Source organism: Bos taurus, chromosome 15, assembly GCF_002263795.3.
Source record: "Bos taurus isolate L1 Dominette 01449 registration number 42190680 breed Hereford chromosome 15, ARS-UCD2.0, whole genome shotgun sequence".
NCBI lineage: Eukaryota > Metazoa > Chordata > Mammalia > Artiodactyla > Bovidae > Bos > Bos taurus.
Genome location: NC_037342.1, coordinates 65,912,108 through 65,937,276, shown reverse-complemented (window position 1 = coordinate 65,937,276; position 25,169 = coordinate 65,912,108). Strand labels below are relative to the sequence as shown.

At 46.3% G+C, this 25,169-nt stretch overlaps 1 protein-coding gene across 1 annotated transcript in view; it reads left to right on the top strand.

The window, feature by feature from the left end:
- Positions 1–626: 626 nt before the first annotated feature.
- SLC1A2 (solute carrier family 1 member 2) overlaps positions 627–25,169 on the top strand; it is a 169,834-nt gene continuing 145,291 nt past the window's right edge. Inside the window, exon 1 of the mRNA XM_002693523.7 lies at positions 627–1,771. Within this exon, the coding sequence (XP_002693569.2) occupies positions 1,755–1,771 (17 nt within the window). The 5' untranslated portion in view covers positions 627–1,754. The remainder of the gene's footprint in view (positions 1,772–25,169) is intronic.

Sequence of the window (25,169 nt, the reverse complement as noted above, 5' to 3'; positions counted from 1 at the left end):
CAGGCATGCGGCGACTGAGGGCAGTACCCGCGTCCCAGACCCCGCCGGGAGAAATCTGGCAAGTTCCAAGGGGCAGGTTTGCACCGCGGACATCTCTCGGGCGAGTTGCCACTCTGGAAATCAAGAGAGTCTGTTTAATTCTCACCGCGGCCCTGCAAAGGGGGTTGTTTTGGCTCCATTTCTTGGAAGAGCAAAATGAGGCGTGCCCTCCCCAGTGGCCGCTACGTCGGCAGGTGGTGGAGCAGTAGGTGTCTGCCTCTTCCCAGAGATAATAAAATCTGCACGGATTTTGCCATTATTATGCAAAGCCGGCGGGGAGGCTCGGACCCTCCCTTGACCGAGCCCATCTGTCTCCGCACGCCGCCCCCGGGGCACAGAAGCCGACTATGAGCAGAGTGGAGTGGGTGGAAACCCGTCCCCGCTACTTGCCTCACCATCTCTCCACTTCTTCACCACCAGCGCCCCCGAGGCCGACCTCCCTTGGCTTAAAAAAACAAAAAAAAACAAAAAAAAAACACCTACAGCCCCCCCGCCCCCAATCCCGTACCCTCCCGCCGCCCCAGGGAGCTGCATTAATATTAATCCCGATGCATAATTGAAGGCCGGAGATTTATTCGGGCCGAGGCAAGGGAGGTGCGCAGCTGGGCTGTATTTCGGCCGTGGCCACTCATGTGTTTCGGCCGCTTGGGTTTCGCTAGGCCTGGTACCCAGGACGTGGGAGGATGGAGTGGGTGTGCCGCCGGTGAGGATGAGCTTGGGAATGAAGTGAGCCCGAGCGGGTGTACCAAGGAGTGAGGCGAGGTGCCGGGGGCTGCTCCAGGGAGGCAAGGACGGAGGGGCATCCCAGGTCTCCGCGACGTGGCCAGCGCTGTGCCCAGCGAGGGGTGACCCGGGGCCACGCGGGCTTGAGGGGAAACAATAGCGACTCCTTAGATCCTGGGCTCCTGCCACGGGCAGCCCGGGCTTTCCCGGGAGACCAGCCGGGCTTCTTTTCTTATTTGGCTAATTTATGGCGAGAGGCTGGGGGCGGAGGGATGGCAGAGGAGGGACCGCGTCTAGAGACTGGGGGCGAGGGGGCGGCAGTTAAAGGAGTCTCCCGAGGCGGCTGCCCTGGTGATGTCAGCTCTCGACGAAAATAGAGAGGGATCGCCTGCAAATCCCCAGCTCCGGCGGGGCTAAACCTTGCAATCCCTCCCCGGCCGGCGCCGAGCCAGGGTGCAGGGGCCTCCACCGCCTCTCCTGGCGCGCACACACACACCGCACACGCGCGCACGCACGCACCCACTCCCTTGCACACCCACCGCACACACTCGCCGCCCTCCCCCCTGCCACCGTCCTCCGAGCCCGCGCTCCGCCACGCGGCGAGCCCCGGAGCAAATACAGGTGGCCGCTGCACGCCGTCCAGCGCCCCCTCCTGCAGCCCGAGGGCGGCGCTCTCTCGGGGAAGCCACCCTCCAAGCACCCCCACTCCCCCGCCCTCCACCCAGAGCACCCAGCCAAGCGACACCGAGGCCGGCGGAGGGAGCGCGGGACGCGCGCGGCGGAGAGCGGGGACGCGGCTTAGAGCCGGCTGGAGCCTCCTGCGCGCGTTGAGGCGCTAAAGGGCTTACCCAGGAGGGGGGTGGAAGGGCGGGGAGAGGCTCCCCCCTTAAATACTGCGCTCTGTTGCACTCGTGCGCTCACCCCGGCTCCCGCTCACTCCACGCCCGCCGCTGCCGGATAGTGCCGAAGAGGAGGGGGCGTTACCCCAGGACATGGCATCCACTGAAGGGTGAGGGGGGCTTTGCTCGCTACCGGCAGGCAAGGGGATGGGGGTGGGGGCGGCGCGCGCGCGGAGTGGCGGTTCCCTATCCCGGATGAGAACAGAGAGACGCCGGCGCCGGGCCTCGGAGACCGTGACGGAGCGATGGCTGGGCTGGGGGTGGGATGGTGGAGAGGATATTGATTTTCTTTCGCGAAGCTTGCTGCTTAACCCTTTGAAGATGCGAGAGACAGAGGATTGTTTCATTTAATTAAAAAAGGTTTCGGTGGAGGTGTGCAAAAGAGTGACGAAGAATCCTCTTGGGGTTACTTTTGAGATTTGCAAACAATAAGGGATTGGGCACAGTAAGAGCGGCAGACGCTGCCGAGCGAAGCAGCGCCTGGAGCTCGGCGCCGGATGGAAGGTGGGGACCGGCCGGGAATGAATGAACTGGGACCCGGGCTGGGGCGGGGCGAAGCCCAGCGCGCGCAGCCTTGAATGTCAGATTTGCAGAGTCGCAGAGCAGATACCCAGTTTGCTCTGATCTCTCCTTGTCCCTGGATGGCGGAATCTCCCTAGCCAGTTTGAAGGAAGCGTGGAAAAGATTTGGGTGCTTCCCGAGAAGAGGCGGGAAAATAAGTGGCTTCGGGCAAGGACAGGAGGGACAGGAGTCCCCAAATTCCAGCGGGGGGAGCGTTGATTTCCCCGATTCTCCCCGCTGTCTTGCAGTTGTCTCCTGCCTCCTGAGGCTGCAGTTGGATGGAGAATGCTCCCGCTGATAATAAGGGCAGCTTCTTTACCAGGAAGGAGATTTAGCTGCAAGAAACCCTTAAGTACTCCTATGTCAAAGAAAGTGAAAGTTGCTCAGTCGTATCCGACTCTTTGCGACCCCATGGACTATACAGTCCATGGAATTCTCCAGGCCAGAATACTGGAGTGAGTAGCCTTTCTCTTCTCCAGGAGATCTTCCCAACCCAGGTATCGAACCCAGGTCTCCCACCTTGCAGGCGGATTCTTTACCAGCTGAGCCACAAGGGAAGCCCAAGGAAGGGTCCAAAACTAGGTCCCTGGATCAGTATTTCCCAGGGAAGTCTCTCAGATTGGTAGAGTCTGAGTAAGAATAAAAGGACTGGTTGGGGAGCTCAGCCCTTTGGTCCATTCACAAAAGTGCACTAGCCTCTTGCAAGGCATCACTGGATCCATATTAAGTGGCAAGCCAGTACCAGGGGCTCCTCTAAGCACAGGTGGAGCATCCCTGGTGCCAGAGCTTTCCAGGGCTTCTAACAAATTTTACCAACTCTGCAGGCTTGTTTTGGAAAATCGATCACTAAGTAGACATGTAAAGCAGCCCCAAAGTTAGATCTCTAAACTTCAACCTCCAAGGAAGGACAAATATTTCTGAAACTGTCTGCTCTGTGTCCAGGAAAAGGAACCCATCTTTTTTCTGGCCCTGGAGTCCTTCTGGCCCCTGGAGTCCTTCCAAAGCGGGTGGGGGGCAGCTGGTATCTTGTAGCATGAGATTTCTCCTCTCTTTTCGTCCTAACAGTTCAGCTGTGTGGACCTTTTTGACTGTTTCTTCTCCAAACCGATGCTCTGGAAAGAGGTTTGTGTACAAGGAGGGCAGTACATTGTTCTAACACAGATCTCTAGAGTTCAATGTTAATATGCCTCATCCTCAGAGTCTTTTTGCCTGTTTAATTAGTCATTCATATTAGAAAAGATACAAAGGCACTACTGGCTGCTTTCAGGTCCCTTCTAGATTTGCCCCTGCTTGTAAGGGCTAGGTTGGACAACATCTGTGAAAAAGATGGATGATGGCAGTGTTTCAAGTCCTGCATCCTTATTTGATGGCCAGATAGTAAAGGGAGAGGTTAAGACAACAAGAATCCCCCAGTCAAGTGGTGTTTATCTCACCTTTGTCCTAAATGAGAGCTGCCAAATGATTTGACTCTCTATTTGATTTAAGTATAGAGCAGAAGGGATTCACATTCTATTAGTAAGGTATTATGCCCTGTGCTATTGTCAAGAAAAGATTGGTCAAAGGTATTTGTATTTAGGGAGGAACTGAGAAAATTTGAAAGACTGGGAAACAAATAGAGAAAGAACTCTGACCCTTTATCATTTCAGAGCAATACTGATGAGCAGGTGACACTCTCAGAAGCCCTGGTCTTTCCTTTTTTCTTCTCTTCCTTTCTTCCATCTTTTCACCAGATGCATTGACTCAGCACCTGTTGGGTAGACCTTACGTGGTGGGCACTCTGGGTGTGTGGGGGCTCCAAAGATGTAAGACTTTGATTAGTAGACTGTTCATATGGTTTAGTGAGATTCTCTTGCCTCTTCTGATGCCTTTAGTTAATGTACCTTGTAAAGGGAAGTTCACGGAGAATCCACAGACTGGTTGGTTGCCTTTGTTAGCCCATGTCAAGCTGTTTCCTTGAAACAAACATTGCTGAGAAGGAAACAAAAAATAGCAACAGAGTCTTATGCTTTCAATATATGTATTTTGAGTTCGATTGATCCTGAATGTTTGGGGAATGGAACTGTATGGCAAACTGGCCATTCTGGTCACCATTTATTTGGTGATGTAGTTACAGTCAACAACATAGGCAGATTACCAATTTTGAAAGAATTATTAGAAGCCATAGTGACATCTTATGTTTGTTTAGCACTTCACTTTCAAAGCTCTTTCGTGTCATCATCACATTTGATTCTTCCAGTAACTGTGAAATAGGCGGTCCAATGAGGATGAACTTTAAGGATAAAATTACATAGAATATATCATCATCTTTCCGGGAAGATTCCAGGACTTGACCCAACTTTAGAGTTACCATCTGGAAATACCAGTTATCATGGAAGAGTGTGCTAGGCATGTCTGGCACAGGATATTACCAGCTTTCTTTTGAAACTTTGGCATACACTGTGCAAATTGCCTTTGGGAATATTCTCATTATCAGCCTGTGCACTTGATTATTGCCTTTGCACAGCATACTCAAACACGATCTGGTTATGTGAGGTTTATGATTGTTTGGAATTGGGATTATTAGCATCCAGCTTCTGGAAGACTCTACATGGACTCTTTGGTAGTTCCTAGACCCTGGGGGGCATTTTCCTGCAAAGCAGTGTCTAATTTGATAGTTGAGGATTCTGTCTTTCTGAGTCCTCAGACTTGGCTAAGAATTATGGTTTTGGTCCTGATCCAAATTGGGAAGAGATTATTAGTATTAGACTGGCTAGTGTCCAATATATACTGAATTATGTTGGAGCCCTCAGATGCGTAGTGGCAGGCATTTCAGAAATACATTCTAGGGGTGGGAGATGGCTAGGTTACCAAGTATGTCATGGACCCAAGGCGATCTGTCTTCTGATCAGCTCCCAGGAGCCAAGGGGTCAGAGCAAAAGCCAAGTGCAAGGGCTTGGGTTTCAATTTGACTTTGAAAGCCAGCAAAACAGAAAGCTGCTGACAGCAGAAAAGCCCCGCAAGAGGGACCACTGGATTTATTATTTCAAGCAAACAAAAAGCAAAACGTAACAATTGCCTTCTCCCGCCTCCCCTTGGGAGTGAAGTTGAGGTCAGCGGGAGGAAGAACCCACAGAATAGACTTATTGAAAAAGGAACGGAGGGCATAGGTGTAGGGTCCAGAGGGGGTTGCATGTTGCCTGCCTCATGCAGTTTTAATTTCTCATTTTCAAGAGTATAAAATCAGCCTCCCTGGGTAAAATAAAGATGCGTGAAACTCAAATAAGAAAGCCATTTCACGTTTACTAAGATCGCCTCTTGTGAGTGATTGAAAGCTTAATTCTCATGAAACAATTTCTAAAACCAAATGAAGCCTGTGATATGGAAAAAGCCAAGATGTTAAAAACCAGAAACAGTTCTGCCCATCAGTATCAATGGCCACTTCTTTTCTTCTCTAATGCAACATGATTAGGGGCTGTCTCCCCTGGCTTTGGATTTAAGGGAATTGTCAGATAAGGAAAAATCTTTAAGAGATGGCAGTGCTTGGGGTACAGAAACAGGCAATATTTAACAGCAAGGTGTGAGATTTCTGGGTCAGTGTGCCATAAATCATACAGATCCAGGATTGCAAAACTGACAGTTTGAAGCTCAAGAAAGGTTGATTTCAGTGAAAATCTTGCCTACTTACCCTCCTCCACGGCTGTATCACACAATGCCCAGATGTCTGGTTTTTCCCTCTTTTAAAGGCAAACTAAATTGTTTTTCATGCTGATTTTTCCCCCCTTGGGACTTGCTTCCTCTTGGAACCAACTACATCTCCTCATTTCAATCACTTGCTATACTTATTTTAATCAAACCAGACACTGGTCATTTCAAATCTAGTAATAGTAGGCAAAAGAGTCATTCTCAAGATGAAATTTTAGTTTTGTTTGCATTTTCAGAACTTGTTCTGGGAGTTTGAAAAAGCAAACAAATGCCACACACCGCCTTGCCTGCTCTCTTCTCTCCCATACCCTTAACAGCTTGTTGGGGCCAGCAGAATGTTTCATAGCAAGGGTTTTAGGTATCCAGATTACGGCAAATCTCTTTATTTACCAGATCATGAGCTTGCTCTCTCTTCCCTCTGTCTGCCCCTCACCCCTCACCTCACCAAGCGGCCAAGTCCTTGGAGTGAATTAATTAAAGGAGTGTTTAAAAATATCTCATTGCTCCATCTCCACGTGCTCCATCATTGATTGGAGGCAGATGGGTTGCAGATTTGTCAGTAGAATAGAAAAGGACCCACATCTCGTTATAAATCTGTCTGGTTGGCATCAGATGATGGCAGAAAAGACAATAGGCCAGCAATATGAAAGGGGAATGAATAAAGGCAGGGGTAGATCCTTAAATTTCAGAAAAGGATACCTCATTTCCTTAGTGTGTGTTTTTGTTTTGTTTTTGTTTTTAATTTAAATGGCTGTTTTCCAATGATATTGATATTTATTTACTTATCTTTCATTCGTGGATCTATTTAATTTCTCATGGCTGTCTGCTGAACGGCCGTCTGGTGTTCTTGGCAGTCTCAGCAGCTGCTTCAGATTATGGACTCATTGAGCAAGGACTGTCCTTTAAAAGGGAGGACCCAGAGGGATGGTACGGGGAGGGAGGAGGGAGGAGGGTTCAGGATGGGGAACACGTGTATACCTGTGGCGGATTCATGTTGATATATGGCAAAGCCAATACAATATTGTAAAGTTAAAAAAGAAAATAAAATATAAAAAAAAAAATAAAATAATCAGAAAAAATGGAATGAACTCTATTTTGGCGGCTGGATTTGCCCATCTGGGTCCCAGTAGAATAGGTGGTGGTGTGTGTTAAAGACCTTGAATGAAGTCCATGGGGACAAGGAGAGGGACAACCCCCACTCCCCCACTTACAAACCCTGCATATTAGAGGCTTCATTTAAACCAAGAGGACTTTCTTCTGTTACATTTCATCAGGAGTGCCATCTGTCACTCAGTCTTTGTAATCTGGCATGGAACTTCCCATCATGTGCCCCTGCCACCCCAGCTTCCCAGCCCCTGTGCCTGAAGGATCCCGGAGATGGTGGCCAAGGTGGAAGTGGGTGGAGGCCTGTCTGCCTCCCAAGCTCCGCTCTTCCCATAGCAGCAGATTTGGGGTATCGGATGCCCGTGGACCATAGGTGGCCCACAGACATATATGTTTTGGGTCATACAGGATTCTGAAAACCTTTAAATAGTTTGCTTAGACTTAAACAATGTTTCACCTAAAAAAAAAAAAAATGTTGATTCTGGTTTCTCCCAAATGTTGGGAAATCTGATAATAAAGGACCAGCCCTTTTGTCTTGGTATCACTTATTGAAATACTTAACAGCCCTACAGTTGCTTAAGCACTTTGCATGTATAAATTGATTTAATCCCCACAACAATGTGATTTAAAAAGACTATTATTATCCCCATTTCGCAGGTGTGAAAACTGAGGCATAGAAAGATTAAGCAGCTTGCTGTTGGCTTTACAGCGAGTGAGTGGCAAAGCCAGATTTTAAACCCGGACAGCCTGGCTGTGGAACCCAGACTCTAACCGCTAGGCTACACTGGTCCCACAGGGGTGGAGGGTGGGAAGAGTCAGCTGGGGATGAAGAGTGGCTGTCCCCCAAGACAGGCCATGTGCTCTCCAGGTTGGACACAGTCTTTTCTGAGACCAGTTGCTCGTGTTTCTTGCTTGACCCCTTACTTCTCTAAGGCAGCTACTGAGCAAGAGAGCTTGGTGTCTCTCTTCTCAGGGTATGACGCTGTCTAGCAGTTGTGGCTACTTTTCTTGTTAATCCCTTCAAAACACTCCCTTCTTTTTGTTTCCATTAACTGTGTTCTTAATGAAGAGTTCCTTTGTAATTATTGGTTGTCCAGACACCAATAGCATGGTCTTATCAGATGCAGTGCTTTGAGACAGCCCAGTGCACGACCACATGGGTTCAATCCTTTGGAATATCGAGCCTTGAGAATACACTTCTTAGTGGCAAATGTAGTGGAGCATTTAGCAGGCCCTGGAATTTATTCTTTCTTATGTGATTTTCAAGCGTGGCTGGTTAGGGCTGTGACTTCACTTACCCATTTCCTAACCCAGCTACTTTTCTTAGCTCCTTAGGAGTGTGGCTGATGTCCTTGATTTGTTTGTTTCTTTTTTTTTTTTTTTTGCAACATATGCAGACAGTGATGACTGGGGATGCCTTTTAAATTGAGGAAGAATCATTCAGAGAGTGTGTATGTTCAGTCAATTGTAACATATTGTTACAATTGTATATGTTGTGTATTGTTACAATTGTACATATTGTTACAATTGTTTATGTTCAGGTGGTCCTGTCCAACTCTTGTTACGTATTGTTACAATTGTGTATGTTGTGTATTGTTACAGTATGTTCAGTTGGTCCTGTCCAACTCTTTGCACCCTATGGGGTGTAGCCTGACGTGCTCCTCTGTCCATGGGATTCTCCAGGCAAAAATACTAGAGTGGGTTGTCATGCCCTCCTCCAGGGGATCTTCCTGATCCAGGGATCAAACCCATGTCTTGCTGCGTTGGCAGGAGGATTCTTTACCACTGAGGCACCTGGGAAGACCCTCAGAGAATGTATTTCTGTGCATTTTTAAGAGTGGCACAGTTCGCTGATTGTCCAGTAGGTGGCAGTAAATGTCAGCACTTGGTCCAGACTGGCTGTTTGAGTCCCTTTGGTCCTTAGGGAATCTCAATTCTCACAGGATCCCATTCTCTTTTGATTAAAAAATGTCTCCACCAAATATATTTTTTTGGTGTTCGTGAGATGATTCTCATATGTGTGTGTGTGCTCAGTCGTGTCCAACTCTTTTGAGACCCCTTGGACTGTAGCCCTCCAGGCTCTTCTGCCCATGGGATTTTCCAGGCAAGAATAGTGGAGTGGGTTGCCATTTCCTCCTCCAAGGGATATTCCCAACACAGGGATCAAACCCTTGTCTCTTGCATCTTTTGCACTGGCTTACCACTAGCACCACTTGGGAAGCCCTGTTTACAGATATCACCATGCTGCTAAGTCACTTCAGTCATGTCCGACTCTGTGCGACCCCAGAGACGGCAGCCCACCAGGCTCCCCCATCCCTGGGATTCTCCAGTCAAGACCACTGGAGTGGGTTGCCATTTCCTTCTCCAATGCATGAAAGTGAAAAGTGAAAGTGAAGTCGCTCAGTCGTGTCCGACCCTCAGCGACCCCATGGACTGCAGCCAACCAGGCTCCTCCGTCCATGGGATTTTCCAGGCAAGAGTACTGGAGTGGGGGTGCCATTGCCTTCTTCAGATATCACCATAAACAAATACAAATATGACCATTTTCTTGAACTTGGAATTCCAAGTCTATATGACTACACATATATGATTTCATTAAGTCCTTGAAAAACTTATGAAATACTATGCTCATTTTACAGATGGGGGAACAGAGATATTTTGCTTTTACACTGTAATTGGGTACCTGTTTTTTTGTCTGCTACTTCCACTGTGTTTCATAGTATCCACATTTTGCAATTAATTCACATTTTATTAAAATTTCACAAGCTTTGAAACAGTACAGGGCATGACCACTTGTCTATAGTCCTTTGTTCATTTGTTTGCTCCAATCATTTTGATCAAAGGAAGCAAGATGGCCAAGTGTCCTTGCAAGAAGAGATAATCAAGAATTTAAGAGGCAACGCACAAGAAGGATGGCAATGGTGACCAAAAGAAGTGAACTTATCTTTGAACAGAGGTGTGACAGTCAAAAGAAAATACTGCCATTGAAACAAAGTGGGAATAAGGTTAGGCAACTGAGAATGATGGTTAGACCTGAGCTTGTAGACATTAATCTAGAGATTTTCAAATAGAAGAAGCAGTTGCAGTGCACGAAGGGAGATAAGGTAAAAGAAAACAGATAAAAGAAGGAAAGCATTCTTCTCAATTAGGTATCAGGCAAAATTGTATTTTTGTTTGTAGACCAAATTGTAGTTTTGTTTTTACCTCCTGTGCTTAGTCACTCAGTCGTGTTTGACTGTTTGTGACCCCATGGATTGTAGGCCGCTCAGTTCCTCTGCCCATAGAATTTTCCAGGCAAGAACATTGGAATGGATTGCCATTTCTTCTGCCAGGGGATCTTCCCGACCCAGGGATCAAACCCTTGTCTCCCACATCTCCTGCACTGGCAGGCGAATTCTTTATCACTGAGTCATCTGGGAAGCTCTTGTTTTTAATCTCAGTATTCATGTAAAAAGACAGTTATGATCTGATAACCAGCTTTGTTAGAGAAGTCCATGTGAACAAAGCGAAATTGGGTTAATATGTCTAGAAGTGAAATGGATGAATATCAACTGACAACGCTTAGACATGCTAAAGGGATGATGAGGTCTGGGGGATGGGTTCAGCTGTTACTTTTTATACTGAAATGCAACACAGGGTCTAGAGGAAGTGTCAAAAGTAAATATTGGACTAATTTCTAAGAAGAGAATAGAGTGTAATGGAATTATAGACTGAATCTGTTCCCCTAGTGTTTTCCTGGGATTCAAAGTCATCCATCAGCAGACATTAGTAAAACCATCATAGCACAGAAGCATTGCAGGGATCATTGATTTTTCCATCATGATTAATTGCTAACATTTCGACGAAGAACTAATCATTTGCAGGCATTTCTGTCTTAGTCTGAGAAGACCAAAATTTGCAGTCTTTTCAAGACATTAATACACTGGGGTTGAGGACCTGTTGCAGTTCTTTCCTGGGAAATACTTTGGGATGGAGACTTGTGTGCAGGAAATTTATTGAAAGAACTTCTCAGAATAAATCCTTGTAGAAGAGACAAGGGAGCAAGGAGGAGCAGAGGAAGCAGTTGAAACAGTCCAACAAAGTGCCTGTTTCATCCTTCAGGAAGTTCTGGTGCAGAAAGGTCCTGAATGGAGAGAAAAGAAACCTCTACCACTTAGAACAACCCGCCTCTGGATTGGGTTGTGCTCGGGCAGTGGGCCTGGCCCTGGGTGAAGACATGGCAAGGCCTTAGACAGAGATAGAGTTGGTAAGCATTGTCACTTACCAACACTCCCGGCAGCTGGGGGGATAAACACCTCAGTCCTGAACGTGGGGGCCTTCAGGGGAACTCACCACAGCATCCACTGTTAGCTCCAAATTCAAATGTTTGAGAGAGGTTCCGTTGCTTTCCATCTGAATATCCAGGCTCCACAAAACTGTCATCTGTAATAAAATACTGTGCCTTAAAAGGAGGGTGCCATTGGGCAATAGGGAGGCAGGTGGATTCTGGTGGGCAAGGCTGGGAAGCATTAGCAGGCGTCACTGCCTTGGTTCTAGCTGTGACCCACACAGCCCCCAAAGACAGATGACCTAACCCTTCTCATCACTCAGAGCTTCCAAAGGTATCTGGTCCAACAGGAGCCTGATTATCTCAAATTGATGCCCAAGAAAGGGAAACCTGTTCTAGCGAATGGAAGGGGCCAGAAATATCAACAGATAAATATCCCAGGAACCAGAGTCTAGCTATTACTGATAGTTCCAGCGTTCACAGCGGCTGTTTCTATGCTCCTGCTACTGTTGTTTCTCGTGGAGTCCTTGCCTTGGAAGAGGGGAGGCAGGGGACTGGGTCATCCCTTTCTGGAACATCCACTGCCTTGTTCTGTTGATTCAAGAAGCCATGCGTTCTGTCAACCTCCAGCCCAGAGCGCTTGTATGTTGGCTTTTCTCTGCTCTGTTCCCTTGGTAAATATGCAGATATGTTCAGAGACGAAAGAGCACTTTTGTATGTAATCCAAGGCCTTGCAGATTATACCTCTGCGGGTATTTCCACTTGTTTTCTCACAGCGGGTGAGACCTGGTCTGCTTTGAGACCAGGACATCGGTTATCAATGTGTGTGTATTTTTATTAGCATGACAACTCAGTTCAAATGGCCCAGTTATAGAGTAACAGAAGGTAAAGCAACCAACATCGAAACCTTCCTTCCTTACCTGTTTTTAAGAGTTACACGTCTCTTATTTACAATGGCAGATAGATATCGTGTATATTTCCAGCAAATGGGTAAGGCAACACTGATTGTTTTCAATCTACATTTAGAGACTACAATTGGCACATGAAATATATCAGCTAGATAAGGGGGTATGAAGAATTTACTATCCACTGTCAAATAGATTATCTTAAACAATTAAAAGAAAAACTTTTTGTCCTTTGGGTTAGTGGCTCTTTTCCCATAATGAAAAATGTGGCCTTATTAAAAAACAAACCAAAAAACCCCCAAACTTCTAATATTACAGAGTAGCATAAAGAAATAAAAGATTGTCTCTCAGCTCAATCCTGTTCTCTAAAAATACTCACTTTTGGGGTCTTTTGAGACAGACATGGAACATGTAACATGAGACAATGTAAACATCCAATCCTTAATATGCAAACTGCATCATCCTATCCAGCTTACTTCAGCTTGCTTTTCACTTCATACCTCTAAGTATATAGGCATGTGATATATACATATATATATCCTCTATATATAATCTATATATCAGGTATATATAGATTGTATATAAATATATAGGTAATATATAGATATATAGATTATATATAGAAGATATATATATGTATATATCACATGCCTATATACTTAGAGGTATGAAGTGAAAAGCAAGCTGAAGTAAGCTGGATAGGATGATGCAGTTTGCATATTAAGAATTGGATGTATGGACCTAACAGAAGCAGAAGATACTAAGAAGAGATGGCAAGAATACACAGAAGAACTGTACCAAAAAGATCTTCATGACCCAGATAATCATGATGGTGTGATCACTGACCTAGAGCCAGACATCCTGGAATGTGAAGTCAAGTGGGCCTTAGAAAGCATCACTACGAACAAAGCTAGTGGAGGTGATAGAATTCCAGTTGAGCTACTCCAAATCCTGAAAGATGATGCTGTGAAAGTGCTGCACTCAATATGCCAGCAAATTTGGAAAACTCAGCAGTGGCCACAGGACTGGAAAAGGTCAGTTTTCATTCCAATCCCAAAGAAAGGCAATGCCAAAGAATGCTCAGACTACCGCACAATTGCACTCATCTCACACGCTAGTCAAGTAATGCTCAAAATTCTCCAAGCCAGGCTTCAGCAATATGTGAACCGTGAACTTCCTGATGTTCAAGCTGGTTTTAGAAAAGGCAGAGGAACCAGAGATCAAATTGCCAACATCCGCTGGATCATGGAAAAAGCAAGAGAGTTCCAGAAAAACATCTATTTCTGCTTTATTGACTATGCCAAAGCCTTTGACTGTGTGGATCACAATCAACTGTGGAAAATTCTTCAAGAGATGGGAATACCAGACCACCTGATCTGCCTCTTGAGAAATCTGTATGCAGGTCAGGAAGCAACAGTTAGAACTGGACATGAGACAACAGACTGGTTCCAAATAGGAAAAGGAGTACATCAAGGCTGCATATTGTCACCCTGTTTATTTAACTTATATGCAGAGTACATCATGAGAAATGCTGGACTGGAAGAAACACAAGCTGGAATCAAGATTGCCAGGAGAAATATCAATAACCTCAGGTATGCAGATGAAACCACCCTTATGTCAGAAAGTGAAGAGGAACTCAAAAGTCTCTTGATGAAAGTGAAAGTGGAGAGTGAAAAAGTTGGCTTAAAGCTCAACATTCAGAAAATGAAGATCATGGCATCTGGTCCCATCACTTGATGGGAAATAGATGGGGAAACAGTGGAAACAGCGTCAGACTTTATTTTTCTGGGCTCCCAAATCACTGCAGATGGTGACTGCAGCCATGAAATTAAAAGACGCTTACTCCTTGGAAGGAAAGTTATGACCAACCTAGATAGCATACTCAAAAGCAGAGATGTTACTTTGCCAACAAAGGTTCATCTAGTCAAGGCTATGGTTTTTCCTGTGGTCAAGTATGGATGTGAGAGTTGGACTGTGAAGAAGGCTGAGTGCCGAAGAATTGATGCTTTTGAACTGTGGTGCTGGAGAAGACTCTTGAGGGTCCCTTGGACTGCAAGGAGATCCAACCAGTCCATTCTGAAGGAGATCAGCCCTGGGATTTCTTTGGAAGGAATGATGCTAAAGCTGAAACTCCCGTACTTTGGCCACCTCATGCGAAGAGTTGACTCATTGGAAAAGACTCTAATGCTGGGAGGGATTGGGGGCAAGAGGAGAAGGGGACGACAGAGGATGAGATGGCTGGATGGCATCAGTGACTCGATGGACGTGAGTCTCAGTGAACTCCGGGAGTTGGTGATGGACAGGGAGGCCTGGCATGCTGCGATTCATGGGGTCGCAAAGAGTCGGACACAACTGAGCGACTGATTTTATCTGATCTGGTAATAGCTCACTGTCCACTCTATGGTTATATAATAGTTGACTTAAGCAGTCCTTGATTGATAGATATTTAGGTCATCTCCAAGTCTTTGTTATTATAATTATTTGGAGAATTTTGAGTGAAATATGAATTTGAAGAAGAGAATGAGGCAGGACCACTGCGACTGGTTAGAAGACGACATCTGGGTGGAAAATACTGGCCTATATTAGGTTATAGAGATGCATATGTATTACCAGATTCCAAGGATATTTAGAAGGACTCAGTGACCAAGCACATGTAGTGGGTTGAGGGAAGACTCTTAGGGAGCTCCCATGTGTCTCTCTGGACAGAAGTGCTTCAGGGTACTTAGGATGTTGAGAAGTAAGGGGGGGAATCAGGAGAGAATTAAGGGTCTTGGAGTGGCTGACACTGCTTCATGCTACAGTGACATTAAATAATGTAAGTCCTGAAAAGGGATCATTTTCAAGGTGGTTGCTGAGCAGAGCTAGAGTCAGCAAAATAAGGGCTACTGTTGGCGTGTTATTGTGAGTTGGGAATGGCTGGAGAGAAAGTGAATGTGATTTTTTTTAAGAGTGGGCATCAAGGGAAGGATGCGAGAGCAGGGTTACATTTTGGTTTACTTGCTTTCGTTTCAGTATAGGAGTGAGGTATGCATGCTCAAAAGGTTGTCTAAGTGATGCTGAGATCTTGAGTGACCTTTGTGGGAGAAGCTGATGAAGAAAAGGAGTAGACCCAGAGGGTAACTCATCACTTGCTCTGGAGGCTCCTGCAGGAGAGGACAGGGCAGTGCTCTGAGTGCTTGGTCAGAGCTGCCTGCAGTCTTCCTGCTTCAACCCACGATGCCGGGAAGGAGAGCTCAGAGCAGAGGGCGTGGAAAAACTCATGTGCCTAAACTGCTAGACCCATGCAGCCAACCCTGGTGGCCCTTTGAGTGAGAGAGGGGGCAGCTGGCTAGAGCTGGGCATATTTTAGTAGTGGTTGTTATTTATTTTTTTATACTGTTTCACTGTCCATAGCCTTTCTAAGTCTCACTAGCTGGATCTCTTCTATTTTTCTTCATAATGCTTCGTTTGTGCTCTTGTGTAGCTCCTAAAACTTCCTCGGACTCGTTCTCGATCCCCATTCTCTTGGCTCTGCATTCTCTTTGGATCCCTTCTTGGGCACTTGCATACCACATGTATACCGATAACTCCCAAGTGTATGTTTCTATCTCAGACCTTTCCTCCCAGCTCCAGTTTCCTGTATCCTTCACCCTAATGGACATCTCCATTTGGGCAATGCACAAAAAAATGACCATGGTAGAGTGGAACTGTTGGTTATTTTCCCTGCAGACTCACCCCTACTCCTTCCCAAGTTTCTCTAGAGAGTCAAAGCTAGAAAGGTAAGTATCGGCCCTGTTTTTTTCTCTTCCATCAGTCCCAACCTACAGCTTTCTCAGTTCTATCTCCAAAACGTATCTAAGTCTGGCCTTTTCTCTCCATGGTCATGCTTCATGCTAGCCCAGGCAAGTCATCTCTCCAGTGGAAGCTTCCCAACCTCCTAACTTTCATTTCCTCAAACACCCTCCAGTCTTGCCCACCTTAGGGCCCATTCCCTTTGTCTGGACCACTTCCTATCCTCCACCTACCACCATTCTCCAGTTGGCCGTCACCCTCTTACACGGAAACATTCTTTAGTTCTTAGCTGGAGCAGTGTTTCCCAGAGAGCTCTTCTCTGGGAAGTGCTCATCCCACCACTGAAAGTAGGTCCCCCTTTCTTAGTCCTACATCATTTCTCCTTTCCCCCTTCTTCATGGCATCAGTTACAATTTTATTTATCTTCTTATGTCTGTCTACCTTCGTCACCAGAAGGTAAGCACTCTGATGGTTGGTTCATCATGGCATCTCCCAGGATCCGAACGCTATGCATTCAATACACATTTATTAATTGAATACTCACCCACCTCAGCCTGGGGATGTAGGGAAGCCTTCTCTAGAGAGATGACATTTGGGCTGGGCCTTTTCCAGGAACTTTGTCCCCATCACATTTACTACAGGCTTCATTATTACAGGAGTGTGCTAAGTGTTTTCTTGTCTGTCTGAGCCATCACAATCCTGAGATCTCTCTGAGGATGAGGGCTACATTCATTTCTTTGTGCCCCAATTTATCATTATCACAGTGCATGTTGGTGTAACTGAATTGTCTGATTTGGGAAGGAGACATGCAGGGGCATAGAGAGGATGGTTTTAAGGGAAGAACAGCACCAAAGTTGAAAAAAAAAAACAACCCTGCTCTTTTGCTTGTTAGGACAAGTCCTCCTTTTTAGGTCCTGGCGATCATTTGAACTTCTCTGCCTAGCAGTCAATAACCAGCCTTTTTACTGCAAAGGTTGACAAGGTTCAAGTAGGTTATAAGAATAATTGGGCAGCAGCTCATCTTGTGAGGCCAAAAATGTATTTGTCATAGTCAATTATGTTCCCATGCTGTTGTCTGGGAAAGATTACAAACTCCTGTAGCTGCTGTTATTTTAAAATGCAATAAAATGGAGTCAGATAAGAGTTTTTGAGTCTGCTTCCCCCTCTTCCCCCTGCCTTTCCCAAGACTTCTGGCTTTCTCTGAGTGATGTCTTTCTGTTCCTTTTCCTCTTTCCTTCTGAAGGAAAGCAAGGAGACGTTAGCACTCATTTGATATTCAAAGAAGGATTTAAGTAAAAAATAATGTGTAAATTACATCAGTGAATAAATCCAGGGCTCAACAGTACAACTGCTTGTGAAACTGGTCTAGAAAAAGGTCCCCGTAGCTGACAACTCCGTTGTTAATATTGATGCTTTTTACCTTTTAAAGAGATTCTGAATGTATTTAAACATTCCCATTAGAGTTCCTTCTTTGACTTCCTATTGTGGTTGGAAAAGAAAAAGCGCTGGGTCTAAAAATAGAAACATCTTGCTGTTGGTATATGTTTTCTGGTAATGTTGCAGAAAGGGGGACCCCTTCCAGGGCCCGAAACTGGGCTCTTGTCTAACACTTGGAAATGAATTGTCTGAGGAGACACATCTGCTGACAAAGCAAGAGATTTTATTGGGAAAGGGCGCCCGGGTGGAGAGCAGCAGGATAAGGGAACCCAGGAGAGCAGCTCTGCCACATGGCTTGCAGTCTCGGGTTTTATGGTGATGGGATCAGTTTCCGGGTTGTCTTTGGCCAATCATTCTGACTCAGAGTTCTTCCTGGTGGTGCAAGCCTTGTTCAGCCAAGATGGAGGCCAGAGAGAAGGATTCTGGGAGGTGGTCAGACATGTGGTATCTCCTTTTGACCTTTCCCAAACTCTTCCGGTTGGCGGAGGGTTGTTAGTTCCGTGTTCCTTACCAGGACCTCCTGTCGTAAAACAGCTCATGCAAATGGTTACTATGGTGCCTGTCCAGGGTGGGCTGTTTCAATGTGCTTCCCCTAACAGTAATGTAAAGAAAAATGTGTGATATTCCTATATTTCTTGAAATTCTTTGCTGGAGTTTTCTAGGGCTGGGACGGACATGTTGAGGGCTGTTTTTTGTGTCCTGGTGGGATAAGAAAATAAAAACTCTGCTCCCTCGGCATGCTTTTTTCTCCATCCTCAGGGTGAATTCTGTGATGGGATGAAGGGCCCGTTTATGGAACCCCTTCCTGAGCCTTATGAGAAAGTCTTCAGCTGGAACCACCCTCATCATCCTTAATGGTGAATGCTAGATTCTTCCTAGATTCAGAGCCAGGGCAGTCAGACTGCTGTTTTTGAGTTGAAAGTAGAATCGAAGTAGAGATGCTGTGTTTTCCAGTCTCCTCTGACATAGAAGTCGTTGTTAGCTGGAGCATCCACGGATCATGTTTTTACTTTCTTTGCTTTCACTTTCCCTCTGAAGACTCTCAGTGGGTTTCCAGGATAGTAAGCTGCAGATCTCCACACACAATCCCTATGTATAATGGTTCAGCACACAGAAAAGTCTACCCAGTTTGTCCAGACGGGGGAGCTGTGGGGCAAGGGTGGTTCTCCAGCTGCCCTGAATCAGGAGCCAGAGGGCACTTCCCTCCCCAGGCCAGCACCAGCTATTGCCACGGTTTTTGAGAAGGGAAGCCCTACCACTTCCAAGTGACCTGGAGTTGTTAAAATACCTGGGGACCAGAGCTCCGGAGCACAAGGCTATACCTGGGCAACAGGACTGAGGCTGAGAACAAGTTGACAGCAGTCGCCATTGCCAGCCTGGTCCTGGGTCGTCATCCTAGTCCTCCTGGCTTCTCCCTGAGCGTCACTGGGGGGCTTCGAGTGAGACTTGCTGGTTCCAGAGCCTGGGTAGGTCCAATCTGGTTTGGTCTGGGTTCCTGGCAGACTTTTTAAAAGTGAAGAGGCAATCATGGGGAGGAAGAGAAGGTTTTTAATGAGAGAGGAAAAAGACAAGGGATTGAGAAGTATGTTTCGAAAGGACTGGAAAGGCCCCAGAATAAACATGGCAAGAGTGGAAGCGTGAAAGCGGATATTCCTCTCTTCCAAATGACTAACCAGCCACCCCAGAAGTCCAGCTTGTGTTCCAACCCAGTTGGAAGCAGAAAATTGAATTCAAACAGGTGTGAAAGCACTGTGTTCTGGTTGCTGGGCTCACTCCTTTAGGAGGAGACCATAGAGGAAGGAGGAGGGCCTTAGCCATGTGTCCATATGCTGGTCGAAAGAGGACGTTGCTCTCCACCTTTGAGCTAAGCTGCCCAGGCCAGTCAGCAAGATGGAGGTCTTCCCGAGTGTTCAAGCAGCAGGAAAATCAGGCTTCTGTGTAGCTGTGAGTTTAGTGTCTGGTCAAGGGGGCATTTAAAATTAACTTTTGAATTTCTCATGTCATAGAACCATAGGATATTTACAGAATATATACATGAATACAGTCAAAAAGGTCACTGGGGGTGAGCTTTACTGCAAGAATTTCTGAGTCCTCCTTCAAGAGAATCTTAGATTATTTGAGTTTATTGATTATACACATAGAAACACGGGGAAGCAGAGCTGACTTCCTGGGCATGGGATGGGCAGCTACACAGGGCTCAGAAGGGACCTGTCCTTGGCTTAATGCTCTTTAGTCACGTTCTTGAAATTCTTAATAACAGAGTCCTGGGGTTTTAATTTTTGCACTAAGCCCCGCAAATCACATGGCCAGTCCCACCATGAAGCGCATGGAAGAGGGTGATAACCTTGAGAATATCTGATCTCTTGCAGTGCCCTAGACTGTTTCATAATGAGATACTTGGCATAAAACAGCTTCTGGGACCCTTGTTGTAGTGGTTGGAAGGATTTTCTGTTGCACGGCTTCCTAACAATAAAACTCTAGGGAAGTTAACTAGCCTGAGACTCAGTTTATTTATCTGTTAAATAGGGACAATGTCACCCACCAGATAGGTTTGGAAAGGATTGAGGTAGAATGTGAGGCTGGGACACAGAGGCCACCTGTAATGATGGTTGTTTTTCTGTATCTTGGAATAGCCTTTACTGGGTTGCTTTAAGCCTGCTGAGCTTAGGTGGGGTTATCTGTCAGTTTCTCTACTTTGCAAGCTAGGTTGCCAACATTCACATGCACAGGTGTGTGTTTGCTAATTCTTTCTTGAGAACCATAGGTGATAAGATTAGAAAGTTGGTCCCAGACTTCTTTGATCTTATGGTGGTATTTGCACTAGTGATGGTTTGTTTGAAGGTTATTCTCTTTTTGTGCTTTTAACCCTTGAACTATTTTTACTCATAACACACCTGCCTCACAACACGTGGTGCTTTTTCTACCACACTCTCTGATATCAGCTGGGTGTCCTACCATTCAGTTCAGTTCTTACACCATCTACCTGGGAGTTAGCATCAGATTCCATAAGTTAAGAGCTCAGTCCCACTGCAGATGCTGGTTGAAAGCCCAGGTTGTATTTTGATTGACAGGCTGAACATTAAGGGGGTTCCCATAACCCCTTCATCAGGTTTGCTAATGTGCTAGAATGACCCACAGAACTCAGGGAAACACTTTAGTTACATTTCCAGAAAGTGAAAGTGAAAGTCGTTCAGTCGTGTCCGACTCTGCGACCCCATGGACTATTCAGTCCATGGAATTCTCCAGGTCAGAATACTGGAGTGGGTAGCCTTTCCCTTCTCCAGGGGATCTTCCCAACCCAGGAATCGAGCTGGGGTCTCCTGCATTGCAGGCGGATTCTTTACCAGCTGTGCTACCAGGGAAGCCCCCTATGTGTCCAAGTTTATTGTAAAGGATACAACTCAAGAACACGCAATGGAAGAAATGATAGGCAAGGTATGGAAAAGGGGGTCTGGTCCCCTCTCTGGGCACACCTTGATGTGTTTACAATACGGAAGCTCTGAAAGCTTCCTTTAGAGATTTCTATGGGAGTTTCATGGTGTTGGCATGATTGATGACATCACCAGCCATTTGTTATTAACTCAATCTCCAGCTCCTTTCTCCTCCCCCAGGGTCCAGGTGGGAGGAGGGGCTGAAGTTTCCAACCCTCTAATGCTTTGGTCTTACTGGTGACAGCCGCCAGCCTGAAGCTGTCTTTGTGCTGCAGATGGCAAGAACTAAGTGTCCTTTCTGCGCTGTCTAGGAAGAGATGATTGAACAAGCTGCTTCCACCTGCTGGGCTTCACCTACACACAGGTGCTGAGTGCCAGCACTGGTTCTCCCGTTCTTCCACCTTCTTGTCTTGAGACCCAACCCAGGCCACCTCCCTGCCTCCAGCTCTGGTCATCTGGATTTTGTGCCCCAAGCCTAAGGAGGTGACATCTACCTAACAACCAAACAGGGCGCATCATCCCATTTGTCTTTATTATCCAGGCAGGTCAGACTTAAGGTGTGGGGACCAAGTCATTCAGAGTTCTTGCTTTCCTTTCCTATGTGACCTAGGAGATGTCTGTGGGGACCTGAGTCTGTTGGACAGCTCTCGAATTCCTTAAGGATGGAGGGGGTCCACGTGGGGAGGACGGCAGGTCAGGGAGCAGGGGGAGTAGAATGGCCATGCTCAGGTCCGCGTAGATGGGATTGCTCTTTCCAGGCTGGTAAGAAGAGACGCAGCTGAAAATTTCTATTTTGCAAGTAACTTGCAGCCTGATCACCCAATAAACTCACAAATGGAGTCTCTCAGCTGGTGGCCCAGCCGTGGGCAGGCTCCACAGGGCCAGTGTCCCTCCTTCCTATCCAAAAGGCTCTGAATGGCCTATCTGCTCATCTCATGTATTTCACAGCCCTGTGGAGCTGAGTAGGAGGCTAAGCTGCTGCTGCTTAGGGTAAGACCCTGTCTTTATTTAGATCTCTTAAGATGAGGCAACTCCCTGAGGGAGAGGAAGGGGCACTGCTTTACTTAACTCAGTGTGGAGCTGCTGTGAACTTAATATCCTCTGGATGACTCACCCAGGGTAGCACTTCAAGTTTGGGCTGTGTTTCCTTAGCCAAACTCGGATCTTATTTTTGTTCAACCCTCTTCAAAAGAGAGAGCGGTCAGGGCATGCGAAATTTCCTTGGCAAGGAATGCTGAATCAGCTTCTGTGTCACGATGAGGATAATAAGGTGTTTCTTGTTGTTGTCACCATGGACTCAGAATGTTCCAGAACGTTTGGCTCAGCCCCCTCGTTAGCCAGAAGTCCACAGTCCAACTGAGCAGAGAGACCTGGGTTTTAGTCCTTGCTCTGCTACTGGCTTCTGGACCAGAAATCAGTCCATTAAATCTCACAATACCCTGAGTACTGTGAGTTTGAAGGATTGGGAGGAAGAAGGAAATGGAAGTTGAAGACTGTCTCAGGCATATTCTAAGCTTTTCTTCTTCCCTCCTAGTGTGTCAGTTTTAGAAGGTGTGTTGCTCACTTCACCTGTGATTGTCCCTTCACCTTGGGCCTCCGCTGGCTATTCTGGGGTCCCTGGGACCATTACTGTCCCTTGGATGATGCTTCTCTGTCTGCAGTCTTGGTGGAAGGTGAGGTGGCAAAGCGAACCTTCCCTTAGCACCCTTGCCTTTTAATTCCCCCAGAGCCTCTCACATACAAGGGTGTTGTGAATGTATAGACTTTATTGAAGTCTATATAAGAGGGGATGATGATTTAAAAAAAAATAACATTTTTTGAAAACATTTAAAATATTTTTTAAGGTATTAAAATTTTTTTAATATTTTTTTTTTAATCTAAAAAAGTTATTTAAAATTAAAAAATTAAAAAATATTATTTAAAAAAATTATTATTCTCCAGCTGCAACATCATGACCAGTGATTTAATTGTGCAGCAGAAATGGGACCCAGAGCTGTGTCTCTCCAAACCCCGGGGCCATTTGGCTCTGATCATTTCCACTAACTAGATCAGAATCTACAGGTTCGAATTTTCCTGGAATTCCATCCTGTTCTTGCCCAGTGGGATGGTGGCTTTCCAGCTGGTGAGGGGTGATTGAAGCTGTGGCCATGGGGTGAGCTCTCCAGGATAGAAAGGAAGGGATCTGCCCGCCTGGCCTGGCCTGCCTTTTTCTGCTGAGTCACTCGGTCATTTTCTAGGCCAGAAAGTTCATGCTTTTGACTAATGTTAAGGGAATTTTAATATTTAATCGGGAGAATTAAATGAGCTATTTGCACATTTATGTAGTTGAAAAGCATTCTTTCGCTCCAGCAGGTTCAGGTGGCCAGATTTGCACATCCAGTGTACGAGGGACGGTCAGGCAGGTATAGGACATAGTGGCAGGTATCTGGTGCCCGAGCAGTGGGCCGAGGCTTTGGAGACCCAGGAGCTGTGTCTCTGACCCCTCCACACCTGGCTGAGGGCATGTTTGGGCACAGAGTGTGAATCTCAGCCTTCACTTTGACCACGTGAGCCAAGCAGGATGCCCCCACTGCCTGTGAGAGGGAGGTGGGGGAAAGGATCACAGCTGGGGGGCCTTGTACAAGGTTGCTGCTAAGTCACTTCAGCCGCATCCGACTCTGTGCGACCCCATAGATGGCAGCCCACCAGACTCCACCGTCCCTGGGATTCTCCAGGCAAGAATAGTGGAATGGGTTGCCATTTCCTTCTCCAATGCATGAAAGTGAAAAGTGAAAGTGAAGTCGCTCAGTCATGTCCGACTCTTAGCGACCCCATGGACTGCAGCCCACCAGGCTCCTCCATCCATGGGATTTTCCAGGCAAGAGTACTGGAGTGGGGTGCCATTGCCTTCTCCGTTGTACAAGGCAGGGGAGTTTATCTTTCAAGACTCCTGGGGTTAAGGTTGGGATTTGTTCAGGAGCTGGGGATGGATTTGGTGACAGAAAGGCAGTAAGCTTGCAAATTGCTGAGGACGGAAGGGCTCCGTTGAACAAAGACATCTTCTTCCTTCACACGTGAACTGGTGGATGCTGGCTCATGGTTATAAAAGGGGCTCAAATGTCTGGAACCTCCTCTAGTCATTCCCACAAGATTAAAACCTCAGAGACAGAAGAGGAAAATTGTGAAAGAAATGCACAGGATGATAAAGGGAGTCTGTATTCTCTCTTATATTTAAAAAACTTGAACATTTTTAGGCAAAGAATTACTTAAAATGTCTTTTAAATATCTGCATGCCATTTTAAGATGCATGTTCTAGTCACACCCATAATAATTTTCATTTGGTTATATTTCATATATGAAGGAGGCCACAGATTACTAGAAATCAGTCTTGAATATTCATTGGAAGGACTAATGCTGAAGCTGAAACTCCAATACTTTGGCCACCTGATGCGAAGAATGAACTCATTGGAAAAGACCCTAATGCTGGGAAAGATTGAAGGCAGAAGAGAAGGGGACGGCAGAGGATGAGATGATCGGATGGCATCACTGACTTGATGGACATGAGTTTGAGCAAGCTCTGGGAGTTGGTAAAGGACAGGGAAGCCTGGCATGCTGGAGTCCATGGGGTCGCAAAGAGTCAGACACGACTGAGCGACTGAACTGAACAGATTAGTCTAGAGAATGCTCAAAACTTGGAAGAAAAGTGACTGATGACTTTGTTCAAATTCGTGAAACATCCTTCGCATCTTGTCTGAAGCCTCTTCCTGATGACCAAAGATTAATTTGATGAAAGGCTTAGCACTGAATACCAGTTTGGGAATTACTTTTGCCATCTCTGCTCAGGACGTTAAGATAGCAAAAAGAATTGGAAGAAAGAATGCAGATGCTGTGAGTCACCTGCAGCCATCTGGCTTAAAAGTGACCAGGGAAGGGACTCCTGTGTTAACTGCAGGATGGAGGCAATATCAGGGTCTGGGCTGGCCTCTGTATTCAGCATGGGAGCTTTAGAAGTTAGGGGAGTCTTATGGAATATCACCTGGGCCCCCGGCTCAAGCTGCAGTAAAATAGGTGCTGTTCATTGATCTAACCGGAGAAGGCGATGGCACCCCACTCCAGTACTTTTGCCTGGAAAATCCCATGGATGGAGCCTGGTAAGCTGCAGTCCATGGGGTTGCTGAGGGTCAGACACGACTGAGCGACTGCACTTTCACTTTTCACTTTCATGCATTGGAGAAGGAAATGGCAACCCACTCCAGTGTTCTTGCCTGGAGAATTCCAGGGACGGGGGAGCCTGGTGGGGTGCTGTCTCTGAGGTCGCACAGAGTCGGACACGACTGAAGCAACTTAGCAGCAGCAGCATTGATCTAACAGT